Source organism: Canis aureus, chromosome 6, assembly GCF_053574225.1.
Source record: "Canis aureus isolate CA01 chromosome 6, VMU_Caureus_v.1.0, whole genome shotgun sequence".
Lineage (NCBI taxonomy): Eukaryota > Metazoa > Chordata > Mammalia > Carnivora > Canidae > Canis > Canis aureus.
The window spans coordinates 79,487,098-79,514,165 of record NC_135616.1 but is presented as its reverse complement, the minus strand read 5'-3'; the positions used below and the strand labels follow the sequence as shown (position 1 = coordinate 79,514,165).

General features: G+C 59.5%; 1 protein-coding gene across 6 annotated transcripts in view; it reads right to left on the bottom strand.

Moving 5' to 3' along the window:
* Positions 1 to 27,068, bottom strand: part of NAV1 (neuron navigator 1) — a 242,916-nt gene that overhangs the window by 134,142 nt on the left and 81,706 nt on the right. For 5 of the 6 annotated variants that reach the window (XM_077902448.1, XM_077902451.1, XM_077902452.1 and 2 more), the window contains exon 4: positions 14,220 to 15,035. The exons of the other annotated variant lie outside the window; for it this stretch is intronic. In XM_077902448.1, coding sequence (XP_077758574.1) covers positions 14,220 to 15,035 — 816 coding nt within the window. The remainder of the gene's footprint in view (positions 1 to 14,219; positions 15,036 to 27,068) is intronic. 6 annotated transcript variants of the gene reach the window in all.

Sequence of the window (27,068 nt, the reverse complement as noted above, 5' to 3'; positions counted from 1 at the left end):
CTTTTCTTCCAGTCTTGTTTCCTACACTCAGAGATGCTTGAGATAATATATAACTTTTTTTTTATTTTACTTTTTGGTAAGGAGGGAGGCAAGACAAGAGTGGGTGTGGGGACAGATTCCCTTCCAATGATGTCTGGCTCAGGCTGATGCTAGTGTCAGCTTGCATTCCCTCAACACGTAGGGACCCAGAAGCAAGGAGGAGGCAAGAGATAGAGATGCTCGCGGGACTCCCGGGTGGCTCAGTGGGGGACGCCTGGGTGGTTCAGTGGTTGAGCATCTGCCTTCAGCCCAGGGTGTGACCCCGGGGTCCTGGGATCGAGTCCCACGTCGGGCTCCCGCGGGAAGCCTGTTTCTCCCTCTGCCTGTGTCTCTGCCTCTCTCTCTTTGGGTCTCTCATGAATAAATAAATAAAATCTTAAAAAAAAAAGAAAAAAGAAAGAGACGCTCACCATGGGCTGGGAAGGAGGGGATGGGGAAGATGATGGGCATCTGGAGACCCATCCCTCGGCTCCGCAGCTATTCCCTCGGGCCTCAGGTCCCCATCCCAACAGGACTCCCCTTTGACATGTGACCCTCACCTGTCCACCCAGAGCCCCCTGCTCCTTTGCTTCCCTCACACCTGAGTCTGAGGACTTGAACTGGATACCAATTATAGTCAAAAGTGATCAAAAGAAACTAGAAAAGCAAAACGGCTATCCCTCCCCACCCCAAATCTCAAGGAGACGGAATGGCTTTTCATTTGTTTGTCTTCCGGGTTTTGTTTTGTTTTGTTTTTACACTGGCACAGATAATTGAGAGAGGAGCGCGTCTGCAATGTGGAAACTCCAAACCTCAGCAGGTTTGCTATCGGGCTGGGAATGGGCAGGAGGCACAGGCGATGCTGGCCTCGTGATGAAGCTTATTCCCCTGCAGTGTGGCTGCAGGAGAGAAGCCAGCAGTTCTGAGCAAGGCCCCGCCTGGGTCTGTTGGCCAAGGAAGGAGTGAGGGTGACCTGAGTGTCCTCAGGAGGCAAGGCCCTCTGTCCTCACACCTATGGCTCGTGCCCTCATCGCCTCGTCCTTCCAGACACAGAGGCGGGAGGAGAACAGAAGGCTTTTCAAAGGCTACTCTGCACCTGGCGGTTTCCTGTTCAGGATGGTGCTGGTCGCAGGTGGGAACAGAGATGGAGGGCACGCATCACCCTCGCCACCCCCGACGCTGAGCCCCCAGCCACAGGCATCTCATTTCCAGGCCAGCAGCTGAGCTCCAGGCACTCACAGGCACCACGAGAGGCAAACCGTGCGGAGCTGAGCCCAGGAAAGAGAAGTGCAGAGGGTCATGCGGCTCTGCGGCAGTGGCTGAGGCAGGGTAGAGGGGCCCAGCGGGAGGATGCCCTGAGCACAGCAAGGGGAGAGGGCTGGGAGAATGGGGGCTGCACTGCGGAGAGGGGAAGGTCGGGAAGGAAGAAATGTGGGTGGGAGGACGCTGGCGTTTTTTAATCAAATGCAAATTTAAGGCAGCCGGCAAGCAAACTGACGTGTCTAATTTCTGTGTCTGCAGCTTGGGCGGTGTTTGGAAAGAAACGAGCGTCCTGGGGGAGATGCTTCTTGAGAACTTGCTCAGCACACACAGAAAAGACCCACAAACAAGTCATCTGGTAAACTCAATGCTGATGAGACAGCACGACAGTGGCAGGGCCCAAGGACACCAAAAGGAGAGGAGGGGGCATCCTGGAGATGACGGGCCTGGCTGCAGGAGGGAGGGAGGAGGCGGGGAGGATGGCCGCAGCCTGGTGGCAAAGGGGGCAGTCGAGGGCCCAGGGAAACACAGGGATCCAAGGACAAACAGCCTGGGGGCTCCAGGGCACGAGGGCCCCATCTCCCCCACCAGAGGGGAGCTCCCCAAGGGTGACACTCCTGTTTCCCCCACCTGCCTGTGGGTCCTGGAGCATAGGACTGAACCTCCCCCAGCAGCCCACGGGCTCCTGAGGGCAAAGCCTTTGTCTCCCCGTCCGACTGGGGCTCCCAGGACAGGGGCCACGTCTCCTTCCTCTACAGCCTCATATGGTGGGGCTGGATAGACAGCGAAGGAATAATGCTACAAAGCCGTCCTTTACTGAGCTTCTGCATTGTGCTCAGAGCATTATGGACGTGAGCTCACCGACCCCTGGTAGCAGTCTCAGGCGAGAGCTATCATTCGACATATTTAACAAGTGAAGAAACTGCAGCTCAGACAGGATAAACTGGCCCAGGTCTCAAGGCTGGTATTACAAAGGATCTGAACTCAGGACGGACTCTGGGCCCCGTGCATCTGACCACTTTGGTCTGTGTCCTTCCTTCCTCCCCGGGCCCCCCAGAGAGCAAAGGTGAGATGGCTTAGGATATACAGAGCTGCTGCCAACAGCGTGAGTGGAGAAGCTGGGAACTTTATGATTGTGATTCAGAGATACAGTTTCAGCAGGAAACCCAATCCCTAGGCAGCGTGTGGGAAAATGGCACAAGTCCAGCCCCTGCCCAGCCCCAGGCTAGAATGGGCTCCTCTGGCTCAGAAGCTCCTCTGTGGCAAATCCCTCCCCATCCCCCATCGACATCCCACCCCTAAGGCAAAGCCAGGGGGCCTCCTCTCACGCCAGCGCTCTGGCTCCAACCTCATGCTCCTGGAAGTAATGGGTCAGCATCAAACCCATCCACGTGTTCTCCCCTGAGATAAGAGAAGGAGCCAGGATGTCTTGGCCTCACTCCTCCCCAGATGTCCTCCCAGCTGTGTGTTAACAGGCCACTGGGGTGGATTTCATGCTTCAGCCCCGGGAAGGACCTTTCAAGGACCACCAGGGGGGCCGTGAGCCGATGCAGGGAGTGGGAACGGGGCTGGACAATTTCTAAGGGCCTGGGATGGAGAGGGGACACAGAAGCCCAGGGTACAACGATGGGTCAGGTCTGAGTACCCTTCCCTACCCAGAGGTGGAGACGTTGCCAGTGTCACCCCCATCTAGATGAGACCCAGGCCCTGAGTTAAGCACTAGGGGCTGGTAATGAACTTGAACCACCTTCGACTCCCTTCCTCACATCTGCTTCCAGCTCAACCACTTTTCTCGTGGCGTCTCTATTTTCTTTTTGTCAAAGTCTAAACGACCACCAAGCGGATGGATTACCTTAAAAACTTTGGACAAAGCCAATGTGCTTCTCCTCTCTCCTCGGGATGGATCCCTCAGAGGCCACCCCTCTGCCCCTGAAAGAGGGACAGGGCAGGCATGGAGCGGGGCATCCACGTTCCGGCACGAGGGCAGGGGGCAGAAATGCCAGTCCGGGTACACAAGGAGCTGACTGGCACGCGTGGAGCGGAGCAGAGCAGAGGGAGCAAGGACGCCGAGCAGGTGACGCAGCTCAGGACAGCAAGTTTCCTTCACTACAGAAGCCTGGCTGGCCCCTGCAAGACAGCTCTGCGTCCGTGTCCTACGCTAAGCTCCCCTTTGGCTTAAGCTGCCTCCAGGGGGCTTCCACGTGTAGAGCTGGGCATCTGAGCGAAAACATCAGCGCTAAACTGAGACACGGTCGATAACGAGCCAATCTGTGAATGAAGCCACTGGAGTCCCTGGTTGACGCTGGGGTCTGCAGAGCCAGAGCGATTAGGAAGGACGGGGTACCGGTAAGCCCGCCGGGGAGGGGCCGGGCGCGCCAACTCTGCTGATCCTTGTGGCATGCCAGGTGCCCCCACGGAGTGGGTACAAGCCCCATTCTAGACAAGAATAGGCTGAAGAAGCGTAGGGACAGCAGCTGGCAGGCAGCAGAGCGGACCCGAACCCTCGCACACACGGCATTTCCTATTACCACCGCAGGCACTCAGGTCCCGGGGATACACAGGACCCCAGGCCCAGGGCAAGCACCGAGTCTTGACACGTACCTGTGCCCAGAACACGGCGTGGGCTGTCGGGGCAGGTGCGCAGGGGGAGGAGCGAACCCAGACGGTGGGGAGGGCAGAGGAAGAGCATCAACCCCAGACTCCGCGAGCGTGTTCGGCTCCCGGCTCCCGGCTCCCCGTGCTACTGCTCTTCCACAGGAGACACCAGAATGGAGACGGCTCAGGAGCGAAGGAAGGACCGGGCAGCCACCCAGGAGGGTCGGCCACGCGTGTGGACTCCAGGCCGGTGCTCTCTGCTGGCGGGAGGCCCTGGGCCACGGTGCTTGAGGGGGCAGGTGCGCGAGCCGCACGGCCGGGGGTCCAGAATGTCTGGAGGGCATGGGAAGCAAAAGGATGCTGCTTCTTACGCAAGAGGCAGTGCAGTCTATGGTGAAACGGATGAGCCTGAATCAGGCCTTGTTTGAACCTTAGCTTGACCATGGACTGGCCAGGTGACCTCGGACAAGCTGTGTGGCCTCCTGGGACTCCTCTAAGTTCCTGCATACCTCGGCCTTGTGCAACAGTGGGGTGACCAATCTACAGAGAGGCACCGGGCGTGGGAGGGAGCGGATACTGGCTGTTAAAAAACACAAAACACCCTCATACCAGCAGGCATAGTAAGTGTCCCTCGGGCCCTCGAGCGCTCCTCCTGCCACCCTGGTCACGTGGGCCCTTCCCGGGGACTCCCCCAACTCGGCGTCCACGGGGTTAACATCCGGCCTAACAGAGGGCCCCCGGCAGTCCTCTCCAGCTCTGCAGCCTGCAGCAGTTGTGAAATATTTTGCACGTGACCCTTGACTGATTTCTCATTGTGAGGATGAGTGGGTTTATGCAAGCAACGCGCTCAGCACCGCCGGCAACAGTGAGTGCTGGATAAATGTCGCGCGTTGTTTTGCAGATAATCTCCGGTGACTCCTGTAGGTGAGTTTAAGTGGTCCGCCACGGATCCTCCTCCGGATGGAGGTTCCTGACCGACCTCGAGAGCCCAGGCCTCGACTGAAGTCTCGGGCCCAGAGTGCTTCCTTCTCAGGAGCCCAAACCCTGCAGCCAGGCCCCCGGCGGCCCCAACGCTATGGGCTTAGCTGAGGTGCCAGGCAGGGGCTTGAGTCGGCTCCGGGTGGCAGCAAGAGCAGGGGCAGCCTCTCCACCTGCCTCCTGCGAGTGAACCCGCCCTGGGAGCAGGGTGTCAGGCAGCCCGGGGACTGAGGCTGGCCTCCGCGCCGGAGAAGGCCTCCACGCGTGGCTGCTGCCGCCCTTCAGGGCAGTGGGAGCAACAAGCAGCCCCGGCCGGTCTCCCTGCCCCAGCGAGCCCTGCTGCATGCCCTGGTGCCACATGGGGGTCAGGATGGCGGGGGGCCCCACAGTGAGCACGGCAGCAGCCCCCGACACCACGGCACCGGCAAGGCTGGGCGGATCCACGGAGGACAGGATCCACACGCTTGGGCAAGCCCTGAATTCTAGGGCCGCACCTCCTGGGACACCCAGATGCCAGAACAAGAGCAAGCCCTCTGTGACAAAACACGGTGACTCCTGTAAGGACGAAGCCCACAGCAAGGTCCAGGGCACGGCAACCAGAACGCTCTGGTGGCATCGTGAAGAGCGGAGGAAGATGAAGATGTGAGTGTAGGATAAGGCAGGGCGGGGGGCGTTCCCTTCACCCCCGGAGGGGCCATCTGCTCCAAGGGCTCCTCGCCAGCTAGTCCCGACCCAGTCCTCCCACTCCATCCAAGCAAAGCGGGATGACGGGAATGCACATCCCCTTGTGCCAAGTGTTTCTGATGCCTTTAAATAGCCCCCCAACTTCCCAGCCCCTTAGGAAGGCATCCTGAGGGGAACCAGCAGGCTGGGAGCTGGGGGGTGGCCCCCCATGACGTGGGCCTGCTCTCTGCGGGCTGGGCTAGGCTGGCCTGCCCTGGCTGTGGGCGCTCCCCGGGGCTGGGGGTACAGCACCAATCCCCGGGTGCACAGAGAGCTGGATCTCGGGCTACCTCAGAGCTGCTGCTCATCTGGGGAGCCACCTCTGGGCGACGAGACGTCCTCTCTCTCGGTGCCTCTCGCGGCTACAGAGGGAGCACGGGCGTCTTCACGCGAGCAAACAGACGCAGAACTTGAGAGAGGCCCTGGGCCAGCTGACCTCCCCCGCAGCAACCTCTCCAAAGGACCAAGGGGCACAGGGTCCTTCTGGGGACCCTTCGGGGCAAGCCCTGATGGCTCTCCCCGGTTCCAATGTTGCCCAGAGCCCAGCCCCGGGCCACGCCGCTCAGGTCGGTCAGGCCCATCCCAACCGCCGCCCCCCCCCCAGTCCGGTCTCATTCCCTCTCTCCCTCCCTTTGCCACCTCTTCCAGCCAACAGGACCCCAGAATTTTACCTTCCCATCACCTCCTCCTCCCTCTTCCAGCCCCTCCCATCTCTGCTGCCGGGATCCCAACCTTCTTTTGAAACCACAGCACTTCCCCAGGGCGTCCCCTCCACGCCCGTGGCACCCATGGGCACACGTGCCCCACGCACCAACTTGTGCTCCCCCTTAGCCTTTCTGAACTTTGCCACCGCACCTGCCACGAGCGCCTGGTGTGGGACTGAGCGTGACCTGCTCACCTCCTCATCCAGCTGTCAGAAGCCAGCCAGTGGGGCCCAGAGCCGCAATCTCAGGGGTGCACAGCTTCACCCACAGCACCTGCTTGATGGGCGGATTCTGAAGCTCAGCTGCCAGTGGGGGGACCAGGAGGCAGGACCGGGGGGGCCTCAAGGCTCCTGGAAGCAGCGTGTCATAGGGGCTAAGTCCAAATCCTGGGTCTGCTGCTCGCTCGCTCTACCGGCTCTGAGCAGATCGATCCCCTGTAGCTCCGTGCCTCGGTTTCCTCCCTAACCGGCAATAAGGCCAGGATCGCGGGATGATTGAGCACTGACTTATTACGCGTCAGGGCAAGACCGACGCCTCTTGTAGCCCAAGCGATTGACATGTGTTTGTGATTACTGTTGGATGATCGTGGTCCCGGGGCCCACCTGCCCCCCCAGCAGAGGCAGGTCCAGGGAGGGGCCCTTCAGCCCGGGAAGGGGGGAGTCCTCGGCCCCATGGCAGCTGACGGAGCTGCAGAGAAAGCCAAGGCCTCCCGGGTGGCTGCCAGCTTCCCCAGAAGGGAAGGGCCTGTTTAGTGGGTCGCCAAGGGCAAAGGGAGCCCGTGTCCTGAGCGCCCGAGGGGTAACCAGCCCCCATGGTGCTGCTCTGGGAGAGAAGCCAGGAGGCCGAACCCCTGTAGCCTCTGCCTGGGGGTCTCTCGGAGGGAAATCATTCTACCCCGGTCGTATCTCAGACTCTCTCAGACCCGCCCGAGTCTTGCATACACCCAACACGTGCACACAAACGCACCTTCAGCTTGTGCAGATTTGCTGGAGGCCAGTGGGTGCTCCACGTGACGCACACTGGGCCCTGCACACCCTGTGTCCACACCCGGCTCCCACCTTCCCCACGCCCCTAGGGCTACCTGCGAGACGCCGTACCCCCCACGAACCCAGTACCTCCACACCCTCGGCTAAGTCTTGCTCTCAAAACACAGCGCTAGCCTCCTACCCAGCCCAGGGGCCCAGTTCCACTCCAGCTCTCCACGGAAGCAGGAGGGGCTTACGACCTTCTTCTACCTCCCAGACCAGACCACCCCCAACGGCAGCACCCCCCCGCCCCGGAGACCCAAAGGATGACCCCAGATCCCCTGGGTCCCAGCAGTGAACGCATGCCAGTGCCCCTTGGGCCTGCTGGGCTGTGCTCGCTCTTGGTTTCCACACCCCCGGGGCACAAGAGCTGGCACCCGAGTCGTCCACTACGGCCCAGAAATGAGAGGGCTCTGGGGGCCGCACCCACTCCCATGGCCCTGAAGCGTGTAATTGAGATGTCTAAAATAGAGCTGACCACGGCCCAGGCCCAGGCCCAGCCCCTGGGGAGCCCTGGCCGCCTTGCCGAGGGCTGGCTGGAGCCGACGCACCGTGTACAACAGCACCGGCAGCAAGACCTGGAACCTGCTGGAGCCAAGGCTCTCAGGGGTGAACCTGCAGCCTGCAGATGGGCTGGGCTGGGCGCTCTCCCACCCGCACCCCCACAGGCTCCCACCAGGTCCTCATTCTCCTCCACTGTGCGTCCCACCCTGCAACTTGCCCCTTGTCCTGCCAGAGGCCTAGATGCAGACAGAAGATGAAGAGCCCTGACCCGTCCCATGAACTCCAGGCACACCTGCTGTGCTCGCCCACCCGTGGGTGGCACCGCTGGAGACAGAAACAGCTCGCCGGGCACCTTCCCAGTCTGCACCTGGATCTCCACTGGTCGAAAGGTAGCAGAGGCCTGTGTACACTGAACGAGGCAGGACGGAAGCCTGAGGGCCATGGTTTTGTCCCCTGCTGGGAGGCCCAGTCCCCAAAAGTGACATGAGGCAATGTGTGGGAAGCGGCGTCCCTCTGAGGGCTGACCCGGTGTCCCGAGGGGCCCACGCGGGGCCAGTGAGCTGCACCTGCCCCCAGCCCTTCCCCTGCATGAGAGGGAAGGCTGCAGGCTCCGGGGCCTTCAAGCGCTTGTGGGTAACCCACAGGGGGTGTGGGAGGAGGTCGGCCAGCGCGAATGAGAAACATGTGGGCCCCCCGCCCCCGCCCCGCAGGCTGGCGGGCATGGGTTTCCAGGCGGCCGGGCGGAGGCCGGGTAGACCCACTGGGCCATGCCAGGTGCCAGAGGCGACCTTCCCCGCAGGCAGGGGTGCGGTCCAGGTGGGGAGCCGACGCCCAGGGGCCAGGAATCAGGTGACCGGCTCCTCTCTCCACCAAGTCTTACTCCAAAACGAAAGACTAATAGAAGGAAAACCAGAGGAGGGGACAAAGGGAGAAAAGATAGGATGGAATACGGCTGAGTGTCTGACCTCCAGCATAAAAGGGGGTATCCGAGGGCTCCTGGGGGCTCGGTCCGTTAAGCGTCTGCCTTCGGCTCAGGTCATGATCCCGGGGTCCTGGGCTCCAGCCCCACATCAACTCCCTGCTCCGTGGGGAGCATGCTTCTCCCTCTGCTCCTCCCCCTGTCACTATCTTGGTCTCTTTCTTTCAAATACATAAAGAAAATCTTTTTTTTTTTTTTTTTTTTTTATTAAGAGAGGGAATATCTGAAAGGCAAGCCAACTTAACCTGTAAGGATCCAGATGGCGGGTTTGGACTCATGCGTGGAAATTCTCAGAAAGAAGACTCTCAGCCTAACAGGCTCTCCAATAATGAGCGCTTTCCAGGAAAACAAGGTAGTGAGCCCTCTGTCACTAGGAGTGTGTAAACAGAACACCCACCTGCCTCTGATGCCATAAGAGGGATTAATTTCAGCTTTAGGTGTGGGTGGCTCAACTAGATGTTTCCATTCTGTGGTTCCGTGAAATCCCAAGGGAATGGGGGGAGGGGGTCACGCTCCCTGGCTGTACCAGGAGCCGCTGCAGTATGCTGCAGAGGTGGAGCGGCCAGCAGGGTACTGAGCCCAGTGTGGGATGCTGGGGGCTGCTCAGCCGGCTCCCTGCAGGACTGGCTCCCTGCTGAGCCCCAGGGGGCAACCGGCACCTTAGCCCTCAGGGTCAGAGGCCACGGGGTGTGGGTACGTATGCGTGGAGGGGCAGCTGCAGAGAAGCAGAAAGTCACCGGGAGAAAATACCTGGTGCTGGCAGCCTAGGCTTGGGGACAGGTCTTGGGGGGGCAGCTGTGGCCACAGCAGCAGATATGTGCGTGGGGGCGTGGAGGACAACAGGAAGTATGAGGAAACACCCGAGAATTCCAGGGGACTTGGTCCTGTTGCCCATTCAGGGCTTGGGGCCACCCGGACGATAAAGGGCATCTCCCCCGGCTGGTTTACACTGCAGGGAAGTGCAGAAGCTCCAGGCAGTTCCCCTCCACCTGCTTCTCCCCAGAGCAGAGGAACTGCCCCCAAAGACTGGCTCAAGCATCCACCCACGACTGAGACGCAGAGCCCCGGCGGCCACGTGAAGAGAACAGCTTTGCTACCGCAATCTGAACAAGGAAATGGCCAAAGATGGGACCAGGACCGGGATGGGGCCCCCGGAAAGCACGAAGTCTTCACAGGGAAGAAAAAGTCGTGAGCAGGTGAGAAAAGAAATGTTCCCCTCAGTGTTAACCCCGAGGAAGGCAGAAGGCCTTGCAAGTGGAAGGTTCTGGGCCGTTTCTTCTCCACGTGCATGCTCACCTTCAGCCTGGGACTCCTCGAGCATCCTACAGCGGCCCGCTGTGCCCGGGGAAGGCCAGAGGTGGGCTTGGTGCTCGTGTCCCTGCTAGGCCTCGGGGAACCCATGGGAAGGCCTGGAGAGCGGCTCTGGGCATGGAGCCTCTGACCCGAGGGTGCTGGGCGAGCCTGCACAAAACCACCTGTGTCTGTCCTTTGGCCCTCAGTTCTTTTCTGGAGAACTCCTCTCTCCACCCAGACCCCCCAGTGGCCTGAAGAAAAAGGAAGTCATTTCTTACACCCCCCTCAGTTCAAAGCATCCCCAACACTCTGGAGGGTAAACCCCACCCTCATCACCCCCCTGCAACCCACATCAACCAAATGGCTTAGAAATGGATGACTTCCGTCTTCCTTCCCCTGTTGTGTTTGCTCTGAGCCTCCGGAGGGCCTGACTGTTGTCATGGCAACCCCTCCAGACACCTTCTTGAGGAAGTGGGACCAGGAATTCCAGCCACCTGGGTTCCTTTACACCCTGACCTTGAGCTGCCTTGGCTGTTCCACTTTGTCCCTTTGCCTTGAGGGCTGAGGAAAGGAAAACTGAATGTGCAGGGAGGGAGTCAACAGACTGATTTTCCTTTGAGATCCTAAGGCCCGGGGCTGCTGAGGCAGGAAGACGGTTGTTTGGGATGGCAGTATGTATTTATTTATTTATTTATTTTTATTTTTTATTTTTTTAAAGATTTTATTTATTTATTCATGATAGTTACACAGAGAGAGACAGAGAGGCAGAGACACAGGTAGAGGGAGAAGCAGGCTCCATGCAGGGAGCCCGACGTGGGATTCGATCCTGGGTCTCCAGGATCGTGCCCCGGGCCAAAGGCAGGCGCCAAACCGCTGCGCCACCCAGGGATCCCAGGCAGTATGTATTTAAATGGCCCAGGACCATTTTTCAAGCCTGATGTCCTTAATCTGCAGCCCCCTTCCCATCACGACAGGTAGGGAAGAGCCATGGGAGGGTCTCTTCCATTTCCAAGTGAGGAACCTGGGTCCTAGAGGAGGTCCCTGAGCTTAGAACTTCCGGACGGGGGACTCAGGACTGCAGCCTCCCAACCTACCCCCAGGCCCAGGTCTGCTGCCATTTCCTCCCTCGGAGCCAAACTGCCTGACGCGGACTATCGGACTATCGGCCCAGGTCCAAAGGCATCTGATTCCCGGGATTGGCTCATTTTCCCCTGGGCACTCACCCTTCAGTCTTCCAAGTTTCCAGGGTTCCCTGGTGGGACCCTAGTTATTTGGCAGCTTCCAAAGTTCCAAAGGGAAGGGGGCACAGAGCCTGCCTAGACCATCTGGGTCCCAGCTGATTTCTGGGAAAGGAATGATCGAATTTCAGCTCCTCTCTTTTATTCCAGAAAGGCTCTTACTTGGAGCGGCCTCCCCCCTCCTCCCCACCTGCTCCCAGAAATGGGGTCTTGGCAGCTTCTCGGTTCCGGGATGGCACCAAGGGATGTGTAACCTTTGACACTTAGCCTCCCAGGTAGGGAACAAATACTCTGTTTTTAGCCACCATCCTGAGGCACTGAGGCAGCAGCCACTCTTCCCTTCAGAAGCCACCCTGCTCTCCAGCTAAGGCTGGTCCTGATGGCCTGGAACACCTTCACGTGCTCAGAGAGATTGACCCAGCTCTGTTGTCCCCCAGCCCCTGAAAGGCTCAGTCTACCCTCCGCCCCAACTCCAACCTTCACACAGAGGAGGGATTTTTGCCTGAAGGCTCCAGCTCCCACCTCCCCGTGGTGCCAAGCACCATCCCCCAGGTCCTACCCACACATCCCACCCCTACCTTGGTCCTTAGAGCCCCAAGCAGTCCAGCATGTGTGCCAGACCTTCCACCCCTCTCCCCCCACCAGAGGTCTTAGCCCCTCCGTCCCCCTGCAGACTCAGCAGGTCAGGGCAGGGGCCTATGTCCAGAGACACTTGCCTTGGTCATGCCCCTCCTGACTTGCTGACTCCCCTTTCTCCATTGGGCTCCCAAATGGAGCCAGTGACTTAGGGACACAAGCAGAACCAACCTGCCTTCCATGACGAGCTCAGAGATGGCCCTAATAAAGCTCTCGATGCTTTTGACCTTGCATTTTCTGCAACTGGGAAGTGGGGGCGGGGGTTGTCCTCTCCTTATCTCCAAGATTCCCCGAGTGGGTTTGTGGCACAAGTGTGCTTTGGGAATGACAACCGCTGAATAGGAGTAAGGGACCCCAGCTCAGCTTCTCCCCGTCTCCTGCCCTCCACCTCCACCCCAGCCTGCTCTAGGACTCTCCGGCAGGGTTTCCCAGGTGACCACCTCTTGAAGAACAGCTGCGAGGCAGCCAGGCCGTGGGGCAGTCCTGGGTCTCGCAGGTCTGGGGGGCAGCCCAGATAAGCTGGGTCATCCCAAATAAGTGAAGCCCTGACCTTGAAAAGGGAGCTGTGCCCTCTACTTTTCTAAGTCCCTAACACTCCCTTCCCCTCCCCAGGAGACAGTCAGAGACACTCAGTTCCTCTGCTCTAGCACCGTCCACACCCCTTGCACATCGGCCTCTAAGTGGCTGGGGAATGTTCCTCCGGAGCCCGAGCCCGCCTGCCTGCCTCCTGCCTCTTCTTGCCTCACACACCATTCAATTATCACCTCCTTCAGCTTAAAGACCTCTCCTTGCCAGTCCTCTAGCACAGGGTCCCCTTCCATTTTCTCCACGGCCCTCCTGATGCCTGGAATTAGGTCTCTGCTATCTGTCTCACCCCGCTGGACTGTAGGTTCCGAGCGGGCCGCCCCCAGCGCAGGGGTGACACTGCCCTTTGCAGGGGGAGGCTGCCCTGTCGGCTTGGGTGCCCCCAGCCCCCCCGACCCGTCCCTGCAGGCGTGGGGCCTTCAGGACAGGGCTCTCTGGGGCCTTCGCCTGTGCAGCCTCCACGGCCCCCACAGAGCCCACCGGCGGCCTGCAGGGGAGGCTCCCCATCCACGGCTCCCAGAGGCTCCTGGCCGGTCCCCCCCAGGGTCCCCGCCAGGCTGCGGGGCGACACCCGCCCCGCCCCTCCACACCCGCCCTCCACGCCCCTTCCCAGCCCCCAGCGGGCCGGGCAGCCTGCTCCCCCGGGAAGCCCGGGTCCCAGCGCCCGCCACGCAGCCACCGCAACAAGTCTGCGGACCAGGGGCCCCCGGCTCCGGGCCTCCCTGCCGCCCTCCGCAGCCCTGCGGCCACTGTCCCGCGGGGGGCCGGGGCTCTCCGGGGAGGGCGAGCGCAGTTCCGGGGCCCGCTCCGGGTTTTTTGCATAGACCCTTCAGGCCTGGAGAACAATGGAGCAGCCCCGCGCTTCCTCCGCCCGAGCGAGCTTTGTTCCTCCCTTCCCGCCCGCTCGGCTTCCACCAGCCAAAGGGCAGAGGCTTCCCCGTCGACCGCGAGCCTCGAGCCTCGGCGCCCGGCGCAGCCCCCTCGGCTCTCTGCGAACACCGGGGGGCAGGGCTTGGGCCGGCCGGGTAGGGACCTCGTCCAGATGCGCGCAGCTGCCCGCCCGGCCCGGCTCCGGGCCAGGCCCCCACACCCGGGAAACCCGACGCGCGCTCCCGCCGGGATCCACAGAGGAAGCGGAGCCGCAGCTCTGCTCTGCTCGGGGGCCAAGCAGCCTTCACATCTGCTTCCCCCCATCCGTCCTCTAGATCCGGGGCTCGGTGGCCTCTCCCCAGCAGTGATGCTGGATGCTGGCTCGCCAGGCGCAGGGCGGGCGTGACGCAGCCCGGGTCTCCCTCCGCCCCAGGTCCTGCCATATTAGAGCTCCGGGCTTTAGAATTGGAGGAGGCCAGTGCGCTCCACTGCCGAGGCTCTGAGACCCGCACACCATTGTCCCGCCTCACCTCGGGCAGCGGGAGCGGGGCCTGGGCTCCTGCCCGGTGACGTCTCTAAGACGCGCGTTAGCCCTGCGCCTCTGCAGGGAGGCCGGCGGCCCTGCACATCTGGGCCCAAGGCCCCTCTCGACCTGAGCCAACGGAGCCCCCCCCCCCAGGAGGAGGAGGGGGAGGGGGAGGGGGGAGGAGAGGAGGGGGAGGGGAGGGGGCTGGCTCTCCCCACACCTTCCCCCAGCTGCCCAGGGGAGAGCCCGGGGCGGGGCGGGGCGGGGCGGGGCGGCGGGACTCACCCAGCATCTGGCTGAAGAGCAGCTGCTCCAGGTCTCCCAGCACCGTGACCACGAGCTCGGGGTCCACCTTGAGGAAGGCGCGCTCCTCCTGGCCCTTGGCGGCGGGCGCGGGCGCCGAGCCCTTCTGCGCCTTGGCCTTGCTGGAGAGCAGCTCGTCGTCCGACTTGCCGTCGTCGCTCACGGCCGCCTCGGGCGCCTTGCTGAGCGGCTTGACCTCGGCGTAGGGGCCGCGCGGGATGCGGCTGGGCTTCCCCAGGCCGGGCGCCAGCGGGGCCAGCGGGGTCTTGGCGCCGGCCGCCGGGCCGCCCTTGGCCTGGAAGAGCGAGTGCTCCGACTTGGACAGCGTCTTGGACATGAGCGGGGCCTCGCGGCCCTTGGCGCCCGCCTTGCCCAGGCCCTTGGGCGCCTTGGCCATGTCGTCGCTCCACTCGGGCTCGTACAGCTGCAGCTTCTTCTCCGAGTCGGTGAGGAACGAGAGGTTGGTGAGCGACTTCTGCTTGCGCAGGTTGGAGGCGGGGGGCCCGCCGGGCGCTCGGCCGTCCACGCTGCCGGACTTGAAGACCTTGAGCTCGGCCGCGCCGGCCTTGGCCGCGCCGCCTCCGCCTCCGCCTCCGCCGCCGCCGCCGCCGCCGCCGGGCGTCTTGGCGCGCTTGGGCAGCATGCCTCTGCCGTCCGCCGCCGCCCTGCGCCCGGCGCCCCGAGCCTCGTCCGCGCCCTCGTCCGCGCCGCCGCCGCTCAGCTCCAGCTCGGGCTGCGCGCTCTTGACGCCGCTGCCCAGCATCCTGCCCGCGAGGAGCGCATGGACGATCCGCGCGTCTGCAGGCCCGGCGGGGCGGGGGCGGGGCGGGGGCGGCGCAGGGAGGAGGCGGGGAGGGAGCGCGGGGAGCGGAGCGGAGGGGGGAGAGAAAGGACGGAAGGAGCCGCGAGGACGCGGCGGGGAGGGCAGGGCGCGAGGGCGCGGGGACAGAGAGCGGGGACGGGAGCCGGGAAGAGGGAAGAGCGAGGCCAGCGGGGGGCGGGGAGGAGGGGCGGGGCGGGGCGGGGAAACACAAATTAAAACGGGCGGAGCGACCCAAGGACGCGGGGGGCGGGGGGCGCGGCGAGGTGCTGGGGCGCGGGTCCCGGTCCCGCCGCCCGCCTGGGTCCCGCGGGCCGAGCGCGCTCTCGGCCGCCGCCGAGGGGAGGCTGCGGCTGCGGCTCGGGGCGCCGGAGGGAGGGGAGGGGAGGGGAGGGGAGGGAGGGCGGAGGAGCCACCCGGAGGAGGGGAGGAGTGTGCGCGCCGCGGGGAGGGGGACGCGCGCGCGTCTATTTCTGGCCGGGGAGGGGGCGGTGTTTGCGGCCCGAGATCCAGGGGCGGGGTGGGGGGGGAGGGGAGGGGGGTCTCCCACCAGGTCTGCGCCCCGCTCTTCACGCGGAGGCGGCACGGGTCCTGGGAGGGCACGGAGGGGGGGTGCCAAGCATCCGTCGAGATGCTGCGGGGCTGCGGGGCCGGAGGAGGCCGGCAGCGGGGCGGGAGGCCCTGCAACCAGGTTGCTGCTTCCCCCACCCCCACTCCAAACCGCTGCGGTTTCCCTCCAGGAGACTCCCAGTTCCACCTCACTGCGGTCTCTGAGGCTCTCGGCTGCCCTCCAGAGGTAGGGGGCACTGCCAGGGGTCGGGCACAGGGGACGCAACAGGCCCACTGGGGACGGGGCTCAGGGCGTGGAGGAAAGGACCAACCCTTGGGATCAGGAGCCTGGGCTCCCGGCCTAGTGGAGTGCGTGACCTTGTCAAAGTCATTGCACCCCTCTGGCTGGCCCTCTTCTCTGACGGTGGTTCTAATACCAGCTTACTGGGGAAAAGGGCTTTGGAACTGTAAAGCGCTTTGTCAAACCGAGGAAATCAGGTGGAGGCTTAGCGCCGGTCCCCTGCGGGCCTGACCTAAAGGGAGACTGCAGAGCAATTTAAAAAGGCAACATTTTCTTAAGCTTCCTCCTCCCTCCCACCTGGACTCAGGGAAGAAAGATGGAGTGGAAGGGGTAGAGGCCCAGAGGGAGGGAGCCAGCAGCAGCCGGCCTGGGGCTGTCCCTCAGTAGAGGGTGACACTGTCCATTCTCCCACGGCCTCCCAAGTCAGTGGTGCCAAGTGGCCTGAGCAAAAGGTTCTCAGGCAAGAAAGGGGGGTGGGGAACAGGGGAAAGCAGAGGGGATGTCTCTGGAAGCAAAGCTTGCTCCAGAAGAGGCAGGCCGCAGATGGGGAGCCACACACTGGGGACTGTAAAGCCCTAAGAACACTTTTTTTTAAGTGTATCTATGTTTTTAGTAATCTCTACGCCCAACGTGGGGCTCGAACTGATGAGCCTGAGATCAAGATGTGTATGCCCTTCCAACCGAGCCAGCCAGGAACTCTTTGCCAGAATGTGCTACCCATCAGACTATCTGCCGACCCCGTCCCCAACCTCCCTCTCCCTAGCTTCCTGCCTGTCCCCTTAGAAGCTGGAGAGCCCAGCGCCCGAGTCTCGTGGCTCACCCACTCCCGTAGTGCTAATCATCACAGCCTGCCTCGTGCGAGAGGTATTTGTGTACATGTCTGTCTCCTCCACCAGCACTGCAGCTTTCTGGGTGCAGAACCGTGTCTCTCAGCACCCCGCATGCAGCAGATGCTGCAACTGTGTTAGTCAAATGAATCTGGAGGCCCAAGTGCTGTACGCTCGGCCGTACCACCCTACATGGCTCTTGGGTCCTCCTAGCGCCCCCAGGACTCTCCCTTCCATAATCCCGGGGCCGCAGTGAGATGCCACAATATCTGCAAGGAGAGGGATGACCAAGAGGACGTGCTTCCTACCACAGCACCAAGAACACAGAGTTTTCAAGCAGAGGGGTGTGTGGTAAGAAGCACGGACCCCCGGCTGGGCCTTGGTTGACACAGAGAAACATGGAGAGTCCCCCGCCCGCCCCGCCAATGTCTGGCAGGGAGTTCAAAAGAGACAACACAGATCTGGGAAATAGCATCCTGACCCCGTGAAAAAGCAATGTCACATACACCAACACTCTCTCAGATGGAGACACACAGGGATGTGGATACTATCTGCAGGATGACAAGAGACCGAACCCCAGAGCAGGGACCCTGGCTGTCTCATTCAGTGCTGCAGCCCCAGAGTCCGGCCCTTCCTTAGCAGGTGCAGGAGACCTGTGAGCACAGGAGTGAGAGGCCATGCTGTTGGGTGGAGTAGGTGGAGGAGGTCCTGAAGGCTTCCTGGAACCCGGAGCAGGATCAGTAGGGGAGGGTTCAGGCCAGGAGAGCAGGAAGCCAGAGGCTGCCCAGGCTCACGCCCCACGGCCTCAAAGGAGCAGAGGAAAGGGGCTGGGTGCAAAAATTTACCAGAACATCCAGGGGGCACATGCAGGCTGGCCTCAGGAGTCTGGACCTGGCGCTTAGGAAGCTCTGGTGAAAGGGACTTAGGCGGTATGGCCCCAGCACCTGCCGGGGTACAGGGAGCACCCAAGGGCTGGGGCCAGGCCTGGGATTTGCTCTCTAGGTGCTTATGAGGTCCTCGCACTTATGCCCAAACAGAAGATCCCAGCTCAAGGAAGGGACCGGGCCCATCACTGGTGCCAAGTCTCTGGGTAACCACGCCCTTCCTCCTTCACCCTACGGGTCACCTTTAATGAAACTGCAAAACAATCCCTTCTTTAATCCTCATCCTTACTCAGAGGTCATTCTCTAGTTTGCAAGACACACGCCTAGTTCAATCACATGGGAACCTCACCTTTCCTAAAAATAGCAATTTGAGAATCTGGGGATACATGTTCTCTGATTTACCAGGTTACTGTAGCTCTTGCTTGTCCCTCTGTGCTCTTTCCCTGCGTGTGAAATCAGCTCCTCTTTAGTTTAGTGGTTTTTTTTTTTTTTTTGAGATTGTATTTATTTATTTGTGAGAGAGAATAAGCCAGGGGAGAGGGAGAGGGAGAGCCAGACTCCCGCTGAGCAGGGAGCCCAGTGTGGGGCTCGATCCCAGGACCCCGGGATCATGACCTGAGCCGAAGGCGCACACTTAACTGACTCAGCCACCCAGGCGGCCCTCAGCTACCTGTTAGTAGACACGGGGAAATTAACTGGTTGCCATCTGGCTGAAAACAGTGTTTCCACTGTGGTCCACTGCCCCCAGCAAGCCTGACACGGTCTCCCCTAGGTTTATCTGGCCCCCCATCTCCTGTGGCTTTCTAGCTTTGTCAACCTTCAGAATTGCTACGAAGCACTACTCCACTTGTTGCTCTGTCCAGCTGCACTTCCATGCCCCCGCGTGCCCACTGCCCCCGGCACATGACCCTCCTCTCTGCCCTCCCTGGCTCCTGCATTCCAGCCTGGCCTCTTCCCTTTCTTTACTCCCCTTTGTTCCTGCGCACCTCCTCTCCAGGGATATCCCGTGCCCCAAATCCCCAGGTCCCTTCCTTTCCTTCAATAAACAGCTCCTGAAATTCTACTTCCTTCAAGGAGAGAGAACTGTCCAGAAGAGAGGCGCGAGGCCCCCACCATCAACTCCCTCCCGCAGGAGGGGCCACCTGACAGTTCATGAAATGGAAAACACCTTCCACGCTCGTCCCATGAGTTAATTCAGTGCTAATCCCCTTGAGCGCGAGTCCTCTCTCCATCCACCCGGTACTGCGCATCTTCCCACTGGCACTCTCTGTAAAGGGCTGTGCCATGGCCATGTGGTGGCCTCTTTAAAGAGTCATCTTGGCATCCTGGAACTTTCAGACACTCCCTAATGCGACCTCTCCCTCTCTCTGGTTCTTTTTTGATTCCTTTCACATCCCTTGAGTTTCCCACCATCCTCTACTGCAGTGGGAGCCTCTGCTACCGTGGCAACAGCCATTCCAGTATCAGTCGATAAAACCAATATGTGCAGAATGTTTCCTCGAGTGATTCCTAAAAAGAGAGGGACCTGCCCTGTCACACTGTTGCCAAACCCGCCCCGAGCCCCTCCTACTCTGCCCTTTCCTCTTTCCCCAAGCCGAAGAACAGATAGAAGAACAGATAGGCCGGGGATGGTCCGATGAGAGAGATCCTATGTGGTGAGGGAGAGGCCTGGCTGGGCAGGGAGCAGGTACCGGTGTTGTCAGCGCCCTGTGGAGGGCAACTGGGTCCTGCCCAGTCTCTAAAGAGGAGGTGGGGAAAGAGGCCGGCTTGGAGTCCCAAAAGCCCCCAATTCCAGGCTCCCAAGAACCACTCCTCATCCATCCCACTCCTCTATCTCCAAAGGCAATGGCAGTTTCTGCGATGGGGCAAGATGAGTGATTTGACCACATGTGTTGACCAAGAACTTAAAGCAATCTGAGGAATGAAGATACAGGCACACAGCCAAGGAAAGGCATGCTGTGTGATTTTACATTCTCACACCATGTGCTGGGGAACAGATGCAACCCAGGTTGTCTGGGGCGGGGGGGGGGGGGGGGGGCGCTGGGGAGGGTCTATGGGCTCTCCCCATTGGACTGGAGAGGGAGGAGGAGAGAAAAAGGTAGAAAGGAGAGGTGGGCTACCCCCACCCTGTTGACCTTGAAAGGTGACTTTGGGAGAAGAGGGGATCTGAGGGAGGGGGGAGTGGGCAGGTGAGTCCACACGTGGCTCCCTCAAGAGCCAAGTCAGAGCAGGAAAGAATGAAGAGGTTTTGTTTTTTTTAACGTTTCTTTTTTTTTTTTTAAGATTTTTTTTATTTATTTGTTCATGAGAGACACACAGAGAGAGGCAGAGACACAGGCAGAGGGAGAAGCAGGCTCCATGCTGGGAGCCTGACATGGGACTTGATCCCAGGACTCCAGGATCACATCCTGGGCTGAAGGCGGTGCTAAACCGCTGAGCCACCCGGGCTGCCCAAGAGTTTTCTAGATATCTGAGCCCACAGTCAGGATCTGGAAAGCAAGAGCTAGGCACCTAGTCCCATGACTCTGCAAGCCCAGCCAACCCACCCTGGGTGACAAGCACCCTTTCTAAGTTGGCTCTGCTCAGATCCCTAGGATGAGGTTCTTTCATCACCTCCCTAGCAGATTCCAATACCTATGCCTCTGTGGAAAGCCCTCCGGGATTACTCCCCACCTCCTTCTGCCTTTCCTCTGCCCTGTCCTTCCCCTATGTCATTCCACCCATCAGCAGGGACTTCGTGAGCACCCAAGGCCGGGCTGGAGGCTGCCAAAGTGGCTGGGGCTCAGCAGCCTTGTCTGCATCGGACCACAGCTCCCTAGGGCTGAGCTCCAGTTCTGGGCCAGCTCCGAGGAGGGCCGAAGGACAGACACAGATTCCTGCCCTCGTGGAACTCCCGTTCCAACGGGAGACAGACAATAAATCAGAAAGAAATGGTAGCTACTACAGAGTTCCTAGGAGTAAAACACGGCAGGAAGGAGAATGTGAACTGCCCAGGGGTAGGGGTTGAATTTTCAATATGGTGGCCAAAGAAGGCTTTAGTAAGAAGGTGACATTTGAGGCAAAAATCTGAAAGAAGAGAGGGATATCTGAGGGAAGACTTCCAGGCAGAGGGAAGAGCCCAAGCAAATGCCCCGTGGGAGAGTGTGCCCGGCCCATCAGAACTGCGTGCAGATCAGCGTGGCTGGGAAGGAAGGAAGGAGCAGAGGCAGGCGATGAGGCCCGGGATGTAACTGGAGGCCAGGGTGTAGAGGGCCTTCTAGGTCCTTACAAGACGTGGCCTTTCCCTCTGAGTAGGATGGAAGTCACTGGCAGGTTTGGAGTGGAGGAGTGCCATGACCCAGCTTCCCCCTTGAAGGGGTCACTTTGGCTGCCGTGCTAGGCTCATGGGCAGAAAAGTCGTGACACCCAAGGTGAGAGAGGACAGTGGCTTGGAAGTGGGTAGTGACTCTGGGAGTGCTGCAAAGTGGTCCCACTTGAATTATATTTTGAAACCATTAAAATGTGCTGATAGACCAAGTGGGGGTGTATGGGGTTCGTAGAAATTGAGCATATCCCAAAGATTTGGGCCTGGACAAGTCTAAGACTGGACTTGCCATCGATGGGTGTAGGGATGACTTTAGGAGGAGGTGGTGTTAGAGAAAGGCCTGGAGTCTTCTGTTCTCAGACCTTCCTAAGGCCAAGTGGACCTCCTCTAGGACGCCTTCCCTGACCCACCCCCCCACCCCACCCCCGCCCCGCCCCAGAGTTCGCGGTAACCACTTCAGTTATCTCTGCACATCCGGAGCCAACATTTCTTATTCACTCATTTGGGTTTCCCAAGGATGTATCTTTGGTTGGTCTACTGATTATTAATTTTTTTCTCAAAACCCATCTCAGCTCTTTGCACATAGTGGGCTCTCAGAAATATTTGGTGAATGACGACCAAGTAAATGAATGAATGCGTGACTCAGAACAGATGTGTGGGAGATTGTAAACAGCAGTGACCTCTCGATACCCCACGGCGAGAGACGCTGCAGCTGGTGTGCTGGAATGGGAACCAGGCTCTGGGATGAGGTCCCAGTAACATCTTTTCTTCCTTCTTTGCAGCCCTGGGCCACGGGGAGGCCAATGGACCCTCTCTTTGTCCCTTCAAGGGAAGCTCCAGTTTCTTGAGGGAATGACCTGGGGACAGATCACAACTGAGACCCAGCATGTCCAGTGGCAGGACAGGGCTTCCAAGGCTGATACCTGCTGGTCTAGAGGCCAGTGCTGACCCTCCGTGCCACCCAGGGCCTTCACCACTCTGGCTCCACCGCCTGGTAACCTTGCCCTCTCACACTGCCTGCCTGCCCTCTGGTCCGGGCCTAATCCCACCCTTGCTCCCCGTAACCCGAAGCTCACTGCACCTGAGGTTGGCATGGGGGTCTAGGAGTACAGTCACATTAGAAGTGGCCCACAGACTCCTGGGAGTGGGGACAGAGGATTACTCCCTTGGCGATCTACAGCACCACCAGTCCCTTGATAGCTCAGCCTCATGACCTTTGTCCTGGGGTCACTTCCAACACTTCCCTGTCCTCAAGTCTTGGAGGTCCCAGTTCTCTTCTCGACTTGCCACGTGGCCTTAAGAGAATGCCTCCGTTCTCATGTAATGAAACGTGTTCTCATTGATCATGTAAGAAATCTGGGGGAGGTGCAGAATGGGGAATCTCTACCCCCTCTGCTCACGGCCTTAGAGCAGGGTAAGGCCTGAGGAAAACACCTCATCTAGAGTACTCTGAAATTGCACTCATTTAAAATTAGATCCCTGTGCTCCTTGGGCTAATAAAGAGACCAGGATAAGAAGTCTTCGATGTTTCCCACATGTGTTTGGCTTGCGTGTTGCCATGGCAACTGTCCCATACACATCTGCAGGGGTGTTCATTGCACACTGGGCTCCAGACGAGGTCTGCAACTCCCAGGTACGCTGCCCTTAGACTAGGACCAGCCTGGATCTGCTGTCATGGCAACCACAGGCCTGCGAGGGGGAACGAAGTGGAGGGTAGACTGTGTGCGTGCAGCTGTGCCTGCGTGTTGGCCGCAGACCCGCAAACCGCCTGTGTGCATGAATCCTGTTATATGGGAAAACCTAGAATCAAATCTGACGTGTCCGTGCAGAGCTGATTGTTTTAAGGTCACTGAATCACAACACTAAGTGGAACCTCAAAGATAACGCTCAACGTTCTGCTTTAGAGCAAAACCCACCCATTGGTAACAAATCCTATTACCTCGCTGTGAGCCAAGGAAACCCAAAAACCTGATGGGAAAAAAAAATAAGGTCCAAACCCGGTGTTGTCTGGCCACCGCTGTGATATTACTACTGCAGAGCATAACTTCCGAATCTGTGTTCACACACTGGTGTGAGGAGGTCCACGAAACCAACCATCAAATACGTGTTTTGTGTTGTGAATGTGTCCATCTGTCTGGGGAGACATATAATGCTAACCGGGTTCCGAAAGAGGTCCTTGATGCCAAAAAGTGAAAAACGACTGTAAGAATAGGGAGAAACTCTCATACCCATCAGACCCAGAACCAGCTTGGCGGGGGGTGGGGAGGTGGGGGGGGTGGGGGGGGGTGGAGGACCTTCTTACTACCCTGGAGAGAAAGACGTTCTCGCTCCATGGCTAAACCCATTCTCTCAGTTGGCATCCCTGTGCTTTATTAGAGTTTTTGCTAGGTTTTTAAAGAGACGTTAAATCTAACACAGGAACGCCATGGACTCACATTTCATTGAATTTTAATAGAATAATCACTGGCAATTACTTAGTATATAAAAACTGCTCTGCAAATGTTAAGCATAGTCTTGGTGTGATGGGTGGGAGTTTCAAAGCCTGATGAGAACGTTGCCTTTCACCCAGCCTGATTTCGTCACCAGGAGCTTCCTCCTGCCTCCATGGAAACCCGGATTCTCAGGCAGGAAGGATGCAGTGAGCTTGCTGGGTCAAGCTCCCGGCCCTGGGCTGTGCCACCTTCCACTTCTAATGGGGCTGAGCTCTCCTCCTGCTTGGAGGCTCTCTCCTATCTCCGCGACCTCGATCATTCTCACCATAGAACACACTCACTGGCTTCTCCAGCCCTCTGTGAAGGTGGAATGATTTTCTCAAGGGAAGGGAGGACTAAGCCTAACCATTTCTCTGTCCTTCCCCCTCCCCCCAGGCCTTGGATGACCCCACACTCCCTGACCTTCCCTCGCCCCGACCCTTTAATCATCTTCAGCTTTCTCTGGAGCACAGGACTCCCACTAGCCAGCAGCCACACGCAGGAAGGCGGGTGTCTGATTCCTTCCGCCTCTTAAAGGACTCAGGACCAGGAATATTATGACTTGGGGGTAATTCTCAGCACTTAATCTTCCTGGTTATTGTGTCTGTGACGCTTACTCTCTTCAACTGGCTCTCCACCCTCCCCCCCCAGAGCTCCTTCTGTGTTCGCCTGCTGAGCAGCCTTATTGTGGGTGGGGGAAGTGTCTCAGTGGGGGACCCTAATCCTCTTATCAAGGGGATGGGGGACACACTGGAAGGGGGGGAATGCTGGGTTCCGGTTTCTGCCCCTACGGTGGTGCCAGGGGGAGGGACTAAAGCCTTGACTGGAGACCAGCGCTCCTTGAGATGAAGCTGCCTGCAGGCTCTCCATCTGCCTCAGGCCTTCCCAGGGAGACTTTGTTTCTTGGAAGTTATGAAGACGATTGGCCAGCCCTTGCCTTCCGGGGGTGGGACAAAGGCCTGTGAAGCCCAATCTTTGGGGCATCACTGAAGTGGGGTTTCTCTGGATTGGTCATGGAAGTTTCTCTCCGTTGGTCATGGAAGGACATGGTGAAAGTTTAGCAGATAGTTCAGGTGGCTGAAATTTCCAGCAGCCCCAGAGGGCCCCCCCTCCCATAACACTCTAAAGTTGCATGGGGTGGTCGGATCTGGAGAGGTTCCTAGTAACCGGGCCCTCCTCCTCCCCAGTACGTACCCTTATCCTCAGGACCTTCCCGTGGCCCACAGGCACATGGAGAACTAAACGAGGGGTCAGGGTTTCCCAGGAAGAACTCAAGTGGGGAGAGCTGAGTCTCTAGAAACCTGCCAGGAGGAAGCTGAGTCTACGTCATGTACAGGGCACGGGGCGCAATTCTCTAGAGCCATGGAGGAAAATTTATCACCTTCCTCTTCTCCTCTTTCCTAGTATAAAGAGTGGGACGCCCGGGTGGCTCAGTGGTTGAGCATCTGCCTTCAGCTCAGGGCGTGACCTCCGGGTCCCAGGATCGAGTCCCACATTGGGCTCCCTGCAGGGAGCCTGCTTCTCCCTCTGCCTGTGTCTCTGTCTCTGTGTGTGTCTTTCATGAATAAGTAAATAAAGGCTTAAAAAAAACTTAAAAATAAAGACGAGGTGAAGGGGGGTGGTCCACAGACTGCTGTCGTTGATATTCTTAGATGTCATGAAGCCGGAGGGAGCTCTGTCCTGCTCTTTGGGATGAGAGACACATTCCCGAGCCAGGACTTCTCGAGGGCCACCGTGCAGGTTATGCATACACAGCTGCACAGGCTGTACGCTGCATCACGAGGGCAGAGGCCTTTGCCTGTTTCATCCATGGTTGGACTCCAAGGTAGAGCAGTGCCTGGCACATTGTAAGCACTTAATAAAGATTTGGTGGAAGCATATGAGTTTCCTCTGCAGTTGGGTAGTATGGAGGCCCTGGCTTTCTCGGGTGGAGCAGGACACGGGGAAGCTAGGCCTTGTCCGTGTTGTTTGCTGAGTATTCATTACACCTTCTAAAGTGGGAGCAGTCTTGGGAGGTACGGATGTGTACGTGGGGTGGGGGGGTTCCAGGCTGCCCAGCCTCCACTATCCTTGACATTCCACTAACATGGCTCCCACTGGGTCAAATTCACTGCTTGGAGCTTAATCCCATCCCCAGCTAAAGGCTGTCTTGAGAAGTCCCTCAGCCTCCTCCTCCCTCCCCCTTCCTCCTCCTAGGAAATAGAATCCAGATCCCTCTGGTTTCTATTTCAAACTCCTCCAGCAGGGTACCTCAGATGACCTCACTTCTCTGGCCTCTCCCTCCGGAGGCCCCTCCCAGAGTTGGGGCTCTGTCCTGCTGGCTCATCCCACTGCCCCTCCCGCCTCCCCGGGGCACCCCAGGGCTTGGGACATGTTCCCCTCCAGCAAGGTCACGGTGCGCATGCTAAGGGCATGGCCTCTGAAGTCCAGCTGCCTGGGTTCCAGGCCCGGCCGGACCCCTGCGGCACGTCGCAGCCTTTGGGCATCTGTAAAGTGGGCACATTGGCACAGCGCCCCCTCCGAAGGAAACAGTGACGATACGGAGCAGCTGCTATGGATCAGTGCTCCCCGGAGCCCTCTAGCTCCGTTGGTGTCCTGGGTCCTCGGGCAGCCCTAGGAAGGAGGCACCGTCATCGTGGAGGCACAGAGACATCAAGTGACACACCCAAGGCTGCACAGCTCGCGAGTGGCCATGGGACGAAGCAGGGGGTCGTGCGACCCTCACACGGTTGTTAGAGGGGCTGCAGGTGCTCACCGGCGGCGCCCGCGTCCAAGGAAGCCACGGCAGGCATCCGCTGTGGCCGCGCAGGATTATTACCTCCCGTCCCAGCTGCTCGAAGGCTCCTCGGTCCCAGACAGCTACGTGCTTTATCCAAACGGGGCCTCCAGGGACCCCCGACCTCCGGGGCCTCCCCTGGCCTGGAGCACACGGAGCCGCCTGCGCCCTGATGACACAGCTAACGCCACCTGCCCCTGAACTTGGGCTGTGTTTTCTAGTCAATTGTCTGCACATCCTCTCTCCACGGATGGCTGGGACATCAGGCTTCGCTCAGCTTCAAAGTCTCCAGAGGGCAGGGAACATGGCAGTGTGAACTCAGCGTGAAATGACACGGGCCTGGGATGACAGAGGAGCCGGGGACATCCCGGGGCTTGCTCGCGTGGACGGAGATGTCAGCAGGACTGTGGCTCATGACCCTGTTTCCTTCTCCACAGGTTTTGGAGGTTAAGGGAGGCAGGGGGCAGATGACCCCACAAGGGGCAGCAACAGGAAGGCGGGCCAGTGAGGGTGGAAGGCGTGGCTTTCTGACAAGCATGGGTTCAAATCCTGGCACAGCCCCGTCGCCGTGTGTCCCCAGACCAGCTATTTAGTGGAACTTCCCTGGGAGTAACAGCACCGCCTGCAAAGGGTGGCATGAGATGCTCATGAAGGACTCCCTCCAAAGCATCCAGCCCCGTGCCCCGCATGTAGCAGGTGCTCAAGAAGTGGCAGTCGTTGTCACCTTTGGGTCATTTCAGTGTTTGGGGCATCAGAAGGCGGGGGGCCTGGCGTCAGCTCTCCCCACGGAGAATGAGGCCATCACTGGGTGAGAGGTAAAGTTCATCAGAGCTTTGGCTTCACGTGGTCTTTGACTTTTCGAGTCACTTGTAGCCCTGGGATCCTTGGATCTGGCCCGA